General features: G+C 51.2%; 1 protein-coding gene across 1 annotated transcript in view; it reads right to left on the bottom strand.

The window, feature by feature from the left end:
* adgrf3a (adhesion G protein-coupled receptor F3a) overlaps positions 1-12,286 on the bottom strand; it is a 171,178-nt gene that overhangs the window by 56,525 nt on the left and 102,367 nt on the right. Inside the window, exon 12 of the mRNA XM_072500692.1 lies at positions 9,146-9,351. Within this exon, the coding sequence (XP_072356793.1) occupies positions 9,146-9,351 (206 nt within the window). The remainder of the gene's footprint in view (positions 1-9,145; positions 9,352-12,286) is intronic.

Raw genomic sequence — 12,286 nt, 5'->3', positions numbered from 1 at the left:
TCTCTGCGTAATAAAGCCTCGATTACACTCTACTCTCGTCTCGTCGTAATTGATAGTGCATCAATTTATTAAGCTGAGATTATACAGCGATGGACCTATGCATCAAGCCAGATCACCTGCAGCTACACCCTCAAGCAGACAACACCACGTCAGCCTTCGACCACTGGCTAGCTTGCTTTGAAGCCTACATCGGATCAGCGACAGAACAACTCTCAAAGCACAGAAACTCCAGATCCTGTACACGCGGTTGAGCTCCGATATTTTTCCTCTTATCCGGTACGCGCCCAACTACACGGAGGCCATGGCGCTTCTGAAAGAGAACTGCACCCGGCAGATCAACACACTCTACGCCAGGCACCTCCTGTCCACGCGGCAACAACGCCCTGGCGAGGAACTGCGGTTGCCAGGCAGTTTCGGCCGTTAGGCATTCCGAACTCTTAATCACGGACGCTTTCGTTACGGGCATAGGGTTGACGTACATCCGCCAGCACCTTTTAGAAAGGGGTACGCTCGACCTCGCGGCGATCAAGAAACTCGCGACCTCGCTAACGGTCGCCTCCCATAATGTGCAAGCGTACGCCCCCAACCGCACAGCGACCCCCTCCTGGACATCGTGGACCCCACCAGCGACCGCCCCCAACCCCAAGCCTGCACCGCGCGGCAGCCAGCCAACCCTGGGGGGCCCCAATTGCTACTTCTGTGGGCAGACAAAACACCCGCGCCAGCGCAGCCCGGCGCGGAGCGCACTCTGAAAGTCCTGCGGGAAGAAAGGACATTTCACTGCGGTGTGCCAGGCCTGGTCGATCGCTGCTGTAACCAGCCCCATTGTTCCTGCACCCTCCACGTGGCGTGGGCGCCGCTATTTACGCCCCCATAACCCACATGCGGCCCGTGGGCGCCGCCATCTTCCCCTCATCAGACCTCGTGCAGCCTGTGAGCACCGCCATCGCCCCCCCCATCAGACCTCGTGCGGCCCGTGGGCGCCGCCATCTTTAACCCCCCCATCTTCGGCGCCATTTTGGACGGCGCCTCAGGACCCCTGCTCGTCGGGCACCTCATCGGGCCACTCATCGCCTGCAACTGCCGCCACCCAGCCCGGGGCCCACCAACACCAGCCGCAGCTTGCCTCCAGCACGCTCTACCAGTTCCGGCCACACAACCTCGCAACCGCGACAATGGCGGTGAAAGTCGATGGCCACAACACACCTTGCCGTCTCGACTCGGGGAGCACGGAAAGCTTCATCCACCCCGATACGGTAAGGCGCTGCTCCCTCACGGTACACCCCCTTACCCAACGCACCTCCCTGGCCTCCGGATCCCACTCTGTGGAGATCCGGGGGTACTGCACCGCCACCCTCACCTCCAGGGCGTAGAGTTCAGCAACTTCCGGCTCTACGTCCTCCCCAACTTCTGCGCTGCCCTGTTACTCGGCCTGGACTTACAATGCAACCTCCAAAGTCTGACCCTGAAATTCGGCGGGCCCCTACCACCCCTTACTGTATGCGGCCTCACGACCCTTAAGGTCGACCCACCTTCCATGTTTGCGAACCTCACCCCGGATTGCAAACCCGTCGCCACCAGGAGCAGACGGTACAGCGCCCAGGACAGGACCTTCATTAGCTCGGAGTTCCAGCGGCTACTGCGGGAAGGCATTATCGAGGCCAGCAACAGCCCCTGGAGAGCCCAAGTGGTAGTTGTAAAGACTGGGGAGAAACACAGGATGGTCATTGACTACAGTCAGACCAGCAATCGCTACACGCAGCTCGATGCGTCCCCCCTCCCATGCATATCTGATATGGTCAATCAGATTGCACAGTACCGGGTCTTTTCCACAGTGGACCTGAAATCTGCCTACCACCAGCTCCCTATCCGCAAGGTGGACCATTCGAAGCTGACGGCCGCCTTTACCACTTCCTAAGGGTTCCCTTCGGCGTCACTAATGGGGTCTCGGTCTTCCAATGGGCGATGGACCGAATGGTTGACCGGTACGGTCTGCGGGCCACCTTCCCGTACCTGGATAACGTCACCATCTGCGGCCACGACCAGCAGGACCACGACGCTAACCTTTTCAAATTTCTCCACACCGCCAAAATCCTGAACCTAACATATAACAAGGAGAAGTGCGTGTTCAGCACCAACCGCTTAGCCATCCTTGGCTATGTGGTGCAAAATGGAGTCATAGGGCCCGATCCCGAACGCACACACCCCTCATGGAACTCCCCCTCCTCCACTGCCCCAAGGCCCTCAAACGATGCCTGGGGTTCTTCTCATACTATGCCCAGTGGGTCCCTAACTATGCGGACAAGGCCCGCCGCCCACTCATTCACTGCACAGCTTTCCCCCTGACAGCCGAGGCTCACCAGGCCTTCAACCGTATCAAGGCCGACATCGGCAAGGCCGCGATGTACGCGGTCGACGAGACCCTCCCCTTTCAAGTTGAGAGCGATGCATCAGACGTCACTGTAGCCGCCACTCTCAACCAGGCAGGCAGACCCGTGGCATTCTTTTTCCGCATCCTCCATGCCTCCGACATTCAGCACTTCTCCGTCGAAAAGGAGGCCCAAGCCATCGTTGAAGCTTGGGCATTGTTGAAGCTGTGCGGCATTGAAGGCATTACCTGGCCGGCAGGAGGTTCACTCTCCTCACTGACCAACAGTCGGTTGCCTTCATGTTCAATAACACACAGTGGGGCAAGATCAAAAATGATAAAATCTTGAGGTGGAGGATCAAGCCCTCCACCTACAATTACGAGATTTTGTATTGCCCCGGTAAGCTCAACGAGCCTCCCGATGCCCTATCCAGCAAGGGCATTGCCTCGAGCAAGACGACCGGCTACAACCCCCGGAAAAACGGGCAGGTGGAGAGGGAGACTGGGACGGTCTGGAAGGCCGTCCTGCTGGCCCTACGGTCTAAAAATCTCCCGGTCTCCCGTTGGCAGGAAGTCCTCCCTGACGCCCTCCACTCCATCCGGTCGTTACTTTGCACTGCGACTAATGCAACCCCCCATGAACGTCTCTTTGCTTTCCCCAGGAAGTCCAGCTCAGGGGTTTCGCTCTCAACATGGCTGGCAGCTCCAGGACCTGTCCCCCTCCGCAAGCACGTGTGGCTCCACAAGACGGACCCGTTGGTCGAGATGGTAGAGCTACTCCATGCAAACCTGCAGTACGCCTACGTGGCGTACTCCAATGGCCGCCAAGACACAGTCTCCCTCATTGACCTGGCACCAGCTGGGTCCCCCCCCCCCCCCCCCCCCCCACTCCACGCAACTACCCCGGCGCCACCCATCCTCTCCCCCGCGCGTCTCACCACAGCCCCCGCTCCAGGACGGTCCGTCCTCCCATTGGTTCCACCCGGGGATGAAGATGAGGACTACACGCTCCCGGAGTCGCCCGCGACCACGCTGGCGCCTGCATCGCCACCGGGACTGCGGCGGTCACAACGGAGGATCAAGGCACCCGACCGGCTGAATTTGTGAACTTTTCCAGAACTGTACACTTAAACAAAATGCTCAATTACATGTAAATAGTTTTCCACTACCCCCGCCGGACTCTTTTATAACAGGGGGTGAATGTGGTAGTCACCATTGTTGTATATAGTGCACGTATGAGATGTAATACGTAAGGCTCCTGTACTACAGGTACGGGGGTAGATCCCTGCCAGCTGGCTCCGGCCAGAAGGCGGAGTATAAATGGGTGTGCTCACCGAGCTGCAGCCATTTCGGCAGCAGCTGAAGGAGGTCACACATCTCTGCTTAATAAAGCCTCGATTACTCTCTACTCTCGTCTCGCCGTAATTGATAGTGCATCAGTGTTATAACAATAACAGTGTTTATGTCATGTCGGACAAAGCCACTGATTTGTGTTGGCTAATTAAATCAAATTCCCTTTTTATTAAATGACAGTTTGTCTTGTTTTATCTTGCACTATGGTGGCCATAGCTCGGCTCATTATTTTGTGAAAATTGTAAATTAGTAGCCCGCATTAATATGTCAATTGTACTCTTGTGATGTTACACATTTTAGATAGGCTGAATCTTGGGGTCCTATCAATATCAGGAATGGAAGTGGGTGGGGCCTGAACATTTGCTGTCTTCCCAACCTCATTCTCAGCATGAGGTGGGCAGGCAATTAAGCTCATAAAGAACCTTGTTAACGGTAAATTTAGAAGACCAACTGGAATTTTCCAGTTAGTCCTCTGTTTCCCAACATAATGTTTTGAGGTCAGCACGGTGGCACGGTGATTAGCACTGCTGCCTCACAATGCCAGGGACCCGGGTCAGCACGGTGGCACAGTAATTAGCACTGCTGCCCCACAGAGCCAGGGACCCGGGTCAGCACGGTGGCACAGTGATTAGCACTGCTACCTCACAGTGTCAAGGACCCAGGTCAGCATGGTGGCACAGTAATTAGCACTGCTGCCTCACAGAGCCAGGGACCCGGGTCAGCACGGTGGCACAGTGATTAGCACTGCTGCCTCACAGTGTCAGGGACCCGGGTCAGCACGGTGGCACAGTGATTAGCACTGCTGCCTCACAGTGCCAGGGACCCGGGTCAGCACGGTGGCACAGTAATTAGCACTGCTGCCTCACAGAGCCAGGGACCCGGGTCAGCACGGTGGCACAGTGATTAGCACTGCTGCCTCACAGTGTCAGGGACCCGGGTTCAACTTCAACCTTGGGTGTCTGTCTGTCCAGATTTTGCACATTTTTCCTGTGTCTGCGTGGGTTCCCTCCACGTGCTCTGGTTTCCTCCCACAGTCCAAAGATGCGTAGGTTAGGTGAATTGTCCCTTAGTGTCCAACGTTTAGGTGAGGATATGGAGATAGGAAGGGTGAATGGGTCTAGATAGGGTGCTCTTTCGGAGGGTCTGTGCAGGCTCAATGGGCAAATGGCATCCTTCTGCACTGTAGGAATTCTATGATAGCAGGAGGGGGGGCGGGTCGCTGCAGATCAACTGCCCGGAGGTAGACACCCAGCAGCTGGCTGCTAACAAAGGTAACATAGAAGGCTGATTGGATTGGATTGGATTGGATTTGTTTCTTGTCACGTGTACTGAGGTACAGTGAAAAGTATTTTTCTGCGAGCAGCTCAACAGATCATTAAGTACATAAGAAGAAAAGGGAATAAAAGAAAATACATAATAGGGCAACACAACATATACAATGTAACTACATAAGCACTGGCATCGGATGAAGCTTACAGGGTGTAGTGTTAATGAAGTCAGTCCAGAAGAGGGTCATTTAGGAGTCTGGTGACAGTGGGGAAGAAGCTGTTTTTGAGTCTGTTTGTGCGTGTTCGCAGACTTCTGTATCTCCTGCCCGATGGAAGAAGTTGGAAGTTGATGAGGGCAGTGCTGTTGATGTGGTGTACAAGGACTTCCAAAAGTCATTTGATAGGCTGCTGCACACTTGTGAACAAAGTTGGAGACCATGGAATAAAAGTGCCAGGAGCACCATGTTTAGTAAACAAAGATTAGTGTTGAAAGATTTCAGCCAGGAGAAAGTTTATTGTGGAGATTCCCAGGAACGGTGTTAGGAACCTTATTCTTTCTGATATACATTAATGTCCTAGACCTTGGTGTACAGGGCACAATTTAGAAATTTGCAGATGATACAAAACTTGGAAGTATTGTGACCATGAGGAGGGTAGTTCAAAAGTAAATGGATAGGTTGGTGGAATGGGCAGACAAGTAGCTGATGAAATTTAATGCAGAGAAGTGCAAATTGATTGATTTTAGTTGGAAGGATGCGAAAGACAATATAAAATAGTGTGCAATTCCAAATGTGGTGCAGAAGCCTAGGGATCTGGGTGCGTATGTGCATAACCCATTGAAGGTGGCACGACAATTGAGAGTGCCGGTAATAAAGTACATAGCATCCTGGACTTCATTAATAGCGGCAGAGTACAAAAGCCAGGAAGTTAATTTAAAACTGTATAAACACTGGTTCAGCCTTGTAATAACCCTTACGAGGACCACAGAGATACACCAATCGATCTCGCCGTGAGACTCATAGGCCGGGATCCTCCGAGCCTGCGCTGGGTCGGAGAATCGCTGGGGGGGGGGCGCGTGAATCCCGTCATGCCGCTCTGACGCCGGGGTGCCGATTCTTCGGCGACCAGTCGGGGGCTGTTGAAAGCGTCCCCCCCCCCCCACCCCCTGGCTATTCTCCGTGCTCGACGGACCGAGTGCCCGCCGAGTTCCGCCGGCGTCGTTTGCATATGGTCCTACCCGGTGGGACCTCGGCGTTCTGGCTGCGGGAACCATCCTGGTGGGGAGGGGCAATTCCGGGGGGGGGGCCTCCACAGTGGCCAGGCCCGTGATCGGGGGCAACCGATCGGCGGCAGGCTCATTCCAGGGGGATCTATGTTCCTCCGCACCGGGCCCCTGTAGGGCTCCGCCATATTGCCCGGGGCCAGCGCGGAGACGGCTGTGGCGCACATGCGCACCTGGGCCGGCCGTGGCACGCATACGCGGATTTGCGCCATCCGTGACGGGCCGGCTTTCAGCGTCGGAGCATCGCACAGCACTCTGGCGCCGTTCTAGCCCGTGAGGAAGGGGTGAATGCCTTGGCCTAGAGGCCCGTTGACGCTGTCGTCGCTCACGCCTGTTTTTATATATAATATCTATCTATATATTCTATGGCCGGGATTTCGGAGAATCCCGGCCATATAATACGAGCTTCTCTGCTAGTGGGTGGAGGCCCGCCCAGCTGGAGCTCATTACCTTACTCTCTAAAACCTGGCCCAGCCTGGGAACGGCACTTCCGTTAGTACCGACCAGGATCGTTCATATTGTATGCCACCATAGTGGCTGCATCCTTAAACTAAAATAAAACTCCAGTTAACTCACCTTCTCCGGCCTCCAGGATCTTTATCAGCCCTAGCTGGAGTATTGCAACCAGTTCTGGGCACCACACTTTATGAAAGATGTGAAGGCATTAGAGAGAGTGCAGAAAAGATTTAGAAGAATTATTCCGCAGCTAAGGAACTTCAGTTGCATAGAAAGGTTTGAGAAATTGGGAGTATTCTCCTTGCAGAAGAGAACATCAAGAATTGATTTGATAGAGGTATCCAAAATCATCCAAGGTCTGGAGCAGATATGGAGAAACATATTGGAACACATTGGTGGAAGGATTGAGAACGTGAGGGCATTTATAAGATAACTGGGGGGTAAAAAAAAGCAATGTGACATGAGGGAAAACGTTTTCATTCAGTGAGTGGTTAGGATCTGGAATGCACTGCCTGAGAGTGTCATGGAGGATGGGTCAATTAAGGCTTTCAAAATGGAATTAGATTATTATCTGACAAGGAAAGAATACAGAGCTATGGGGATAAGGCAGAGGAGATGCACTCGATCAATTGCTCCTTTGGAGGGCTAGGACAGATATTATGGGATAATTGGCCTCCTTCTATGCTGTAACCATTCTGGCTATGGGCGCTGGTTTAACAAGATAGTGAGAACAAGTAAGGAAAGCAAGTGATATAGAACAAAGGTGGGTAAATGGAGTTGAGGGACAGAAAAGCCATGATTGAATTGAATTGAATTAGGGGCAGCACGGTAGCATTGTGGATAGCATAATTGCTTCACAGCTCCAGGGTCCCAGGTTCGATTCCGGCTTGGGTCACTGTCTGTGCGGAGTCTGCACATCCTCCCCGTGTGTGCGTGGGTTTCCTCCGGGTGCTCCGGTTTCCTCCCACAGTCCAAAGATGTGCAGGTTAGGTGGATTGGCCATGATAAATTGCCCTTAGTGTCCAAAATTGCCCTTAGTGTTGGGTGGGGTTACTGGGTTATGGGGATAGGATGGAGGTGTTGACCTTGGGTAGGGTGCTCTTTCCAAGAGCCGGTGCTGACACGATGGGCTGAATGGCCTCCTTCTGCACTGTAAATTCTATGTAAATCTATGAATAGTAGAACGGGTAAAACAGCCTACTTCAGTATCTATAATTCCAGAAGAGGGAAGAAAAAATGAAAGGAATAGAAAGATGGATTCAGTGATTGAGCTGATGTTAAATGGGGAAGTTGTAGAAGACACGGTCATTTTAGTATTTCACCATTCCTCCTCCTCCTCCAAACCTTCTCCCTTCATTCCCTCCCCTCCTCTCTCTCTACTCACATTCCTGTCACCCTCATCATCTGTACCTTTTCCCTTTCTTCTCTCCCTTTCTTGTTTGTTGAACAATGTATAATTTTAAGTTGAATCTTTATATATGTATAATATATATAAATATATATTTGTATGTTAAGAAAGGTAAAAATGGTTTCAGATTCAATAAAGTTTTGTTTATGAACCTTGGTACTTGGGTGTCGGGATAGACCTGTCACTGAAAGTTTCCAGGTCTTTTGGGTTTGTTTATAAATATGTAAGTATATGTGAGCTTTAACAAATTCAAAGACGTGAAAGAGTTGGATTAAAAGGGGTTAGACGTTCAGTGGTCCAGGAAACAAAACAAAACCAGGCAGGAATGTTGGTGAATTTTGTGCTCAGGTTGAACAAATTAACTTTTTGAATAGTTTGGACACTTTGGACTTATCAGCCATCTCAGTATGCATTGAACTAAAGTGGGAGCATGTTCTCCTCGATCCCAAAGGATTGCTTAAGAAGAAGGATGTCTCGCCTACTGTCTATGAGTAATCTGATTTTAGATAGCTAAAAATGACCTTCATAGCAATAAAGAATCAGTTTCTAGTTACATTGATGCACAAAAGTCATTTTCTTAGTAAGTTAAGTAAAATCTAAATGTTTTTAAAACATGTCAAAGGAAATGTTTACTTTTCAAAGCCTTCCGGATCCCGCGACCATAATGGCTGTGATCAGCGAGAGTGGGGGTGGTGTTGGGGGTGTGGGCAAGAGCAGTTCAATGGCTGGATCTGGCTTTTTTTGTGTAGTCTTTTTTCTAACAATGAAAAGATAACAGAAGCACAATTTGTGCTGAACATAATTTGAAATTACTCCATTTTTTTGTACTGGCCTGGCGGAATTCAGAGGAATTGCACCAAAGCAAAAATGCAATTTCCTGTCCAAGGTCTGTGGAACTTGGGAGCAGACGTAGGACCAAGTTTAAAGTAAGAGGTGCCATGAAGTAATTCATGCAGCAAGAGCTGAACAAGTAAATCACGTCGAGAGCATGACAATAAAAAACAAAATACCTTGGCTAAACTCAATAATGTCACAAGTTTTTTACTTGTACAGTTGAAAAACACCTCGTCCCAGTTACCATCCTTTTTACAAAATCTTATTATTTTTCCAACTTTTTGATCTTCACACGGTTTAGTGCTTTCTGCATACTGGCTAGCTTTGGTAATTATCCAAGCATGACCCCGATACTGTTCCTTTTCGCATGATGTGTCATTCTCTGAGCAAATATTTAGAAGAAAAAATAAACAACAATGAGTAATTACTGTTTAGTTTCTTTTCTACTATACACATTTACATATCTTTTATTTTCTCCCCTTTTGCTCACCCAGAAATGGTGCTGTATGAATTCTGTTCCATAACAAGGCTTTGCCTACGGTGATCTTTTTGTCACCTCCTTGAACAGCATGGTTAATTCTATATCCTCCCACTATGTGTTACTGTACGCTTACACATCAGTGTATTATGCACCATTAATATTCTAGTATACTTGCTATTCATTAAAAAGAATGTCATAATACTTAACATGTGTACCAATATTAAAATGTATATTTGCTTTATTCAGATCAAGTCCAAGGGTTTCCTCTGTCTTATACAAAATGGGCTCTGAGCCAGGCGGTGGGCCAATCGAGAGTCACTCAACTCGCTCCTCCCGCCGTGATCTAACCTCGCCATCAGGCTCTTTTAAAACCCGGGACGCTGGATTCACCCAGCGCCCTGGGCTCAATGGCCACACCTGGCAGACCTCACTAGGGCGCCATTTAGTACTGGTCCACACAAATGTGGAGCAGGTGTAATGGCACCTCGGAGGTCTCGCAGGCCATTGGAGACCCCTGGGTTGTCGGGGACAGGGCAGGATGGCACCCTGGTACTCCTCCGGCATCTGGGCACTTTGGCACTGCCAGCTTGGCATCCTGGAAGTGCCACCCGAGCACCTTGGCAGTGCCATCCTGTTACTGCCAGGTTGGCACTACCAGCCATCAGGCTTGGGGGGGGGGGCCTTTCCAATTGGAGGGGGAGTGACGGGGGTGTTCCCAGGAGCCTTGACAAGGTTGGAGGGTTAAGGGGGGGGGGGTCGATAAAGTGGGAGTACCTGAAGGGGGGGGAGCAGATTGGGCGGCCGATCAAAACGCCGCCTTTGTCTGCAAGCTGCTACTCCTGCTCGTGAGATTAGCTTGCCAGCAGGAAATTCCTCTGACTGCAGCCTCGGCTGGGAGATACCCCCTGAAGCCAAAACAAAGGGCAACGTGCCATTGAATAGCAGAGTGATTCTCGGTGTTGCAATCGCCGAGAAACACCCCGCTAAATGCGCCCAAAAGTGGACTAACATTTGTCCACTGCATTGCGCCCGATGTTTACTTTTTACAAAGGAAAGAACTTGCATTGTAATGCATTTTAGTTGCCTCAGGACACCTCAAAACATTTCACAGCCAATTAATTGCTGCTGCAATGTAACAAAGCACAGCAACATGTCCCAAATAGATTTCCAACAAAAGAATTAGTGTTGTAATGTAGACAAATGAAGTGGCATATTAATGCACAGCAAAGTGTCACAAACAACAGCAGAAATTAAGAACCATTCAGCATGTGTTTGTGGAGGGACCAATATTGGCCAGGAGACTGGGCAAGTTCCATTTCTTCTAAATCTTCTATGTGGTCTGGTATGTCCTCCAAATGAAGCCGACTGGGGATTGATTTACCGTCTGAATCAAAAGAGAGTACAGCCACTATCATTGGTGTTTCAGTTGCTGCTATCTTAGGTAGTGTCCAAATGGGCACCCAAGCATGGCTTCTTTCAGATGGGAAGTCACTTGTAATGTGTAAATAAGGCGTTGTTATTTACATAGAAGGACCATTGTAGATTGGTCAAGAAGAAATCTAGTATCTGATTACTTCCTGGAATTAATACTGTATCGAAGTATCAGTGTAGGCTCAAGTTTCAGACTGGGCATGAACCCTTTGGTTCACAAGCGAGAACTACAAACTGATCTGTCAAGGCACTGATATTGTAAATCATGGGCGCGATTCAATGAAAAAGTTGCTAAGTGTGGTAGGGAGCAGTAACTGCAGCAAGCTCTCAAGGCCAGCATCGCAATCCAATGTTAATTGGTCCACTTAAGGAGGCCCCACAGGCTTCATGCCGCAAATCATGGCTCGGCAGCTGATTCACTGGGATTGCGCTCGCCAGCCGGCCCGCTAACAAGGTAGAGCAGCACTTAAACTGCTCTTGCATAGCCAACTGCATTCAGCTCACAGCCATGGCACCGAGAAAACTGGCCCCACGATTCGGGGATGTAGACCTGGGGAGGCTCCTCGAGGCAGCCGATGCCAGGAGGAGTGTCCTGTTCCCCCGGGGTTTTTTTTAAAATTTGTTCTTGAGATGAGGGCATCACTGGCTGGAGCAGCATTGGTTTCCCATCCCGAATTACCCTTGCCCTGAGTGGCTTGCTTGGCCATTTCAGAGGGGGGCAGTTAAGAATCAACCACATCGCTGTGTGGGTCTGGAGCCACATGTAGATCGGGTAAGGAAGGCAGATTTCATTCCCTGCAGGACATTAGTGTCCCGGAGGGTAAGCCACAGGGCAGTCAGTGCCACCTGGGAGGAAGCGGCGGCGGCTGACAGCTCGGACAAGGTCATCAGGAGGACCGGCCCTCAGTGCCGCAAGAGGGTCGACGACCTACACTGGGCTGCACAGGTGCAGATATTGGAGAGCCGCCAGGGCTGGCAGGGACAAATGATGCAGGGGCAGTTGCCCCTCCGTCCCAAGGTGAACCCCAGTGCCCTATGGGCACCAACCGGGAGGAGGGGGCGCTAGTTGCCAACCCGGACCCATCCGATGGGCTGGTGATGGCGGCCACCAGCCCCCTGAGTTCCACCCCTCTGCCATGTCTCGCAGTCAGCATCCAGTACAGTGTGGTATGGCGGGGCGTGTGCCGCAGGCAAGCAAGTTGGGGCCCTCCAGGGGCATCTAAGGCCACAGGATGAGTTAAGCAGCTGGCTGCCTCCACCTCTGATGTGCATCTGGGGATACACCTAGACACAGCAGAAGAGCAAGGAAGGCTAAGCAAATCGAGGATCACAGAGGGTACGAGGGGGAGGGGGGAAGCGGGGTAGGTAGAGCATTGGGAAGGGGGAGTGTGAGGAGGTGGTGGGG

The sequence above is a fragment of the Scyliorhinus torazame genome, chromosome 4 (assembly GCF_047496885.1).
Source record: "Scyliorhinus torazame isolate Kashiwa2021f chromosome 4, sScyTor2.1, whole genome shotgun sequence".
Taxonomy (NCBI): domain Eukaryota; kingdom Metazoa; phylum Chordata; class Chondrichthyes; order Carcharhiniformes; family Scyliorhinidae; genus Scyliorhinus; species Scyliorhinus torazame.
Note: the sequence above shows the minus strand (reverse complement) of the source record. Positions and strands in the feature narration are given on the sequence as shown.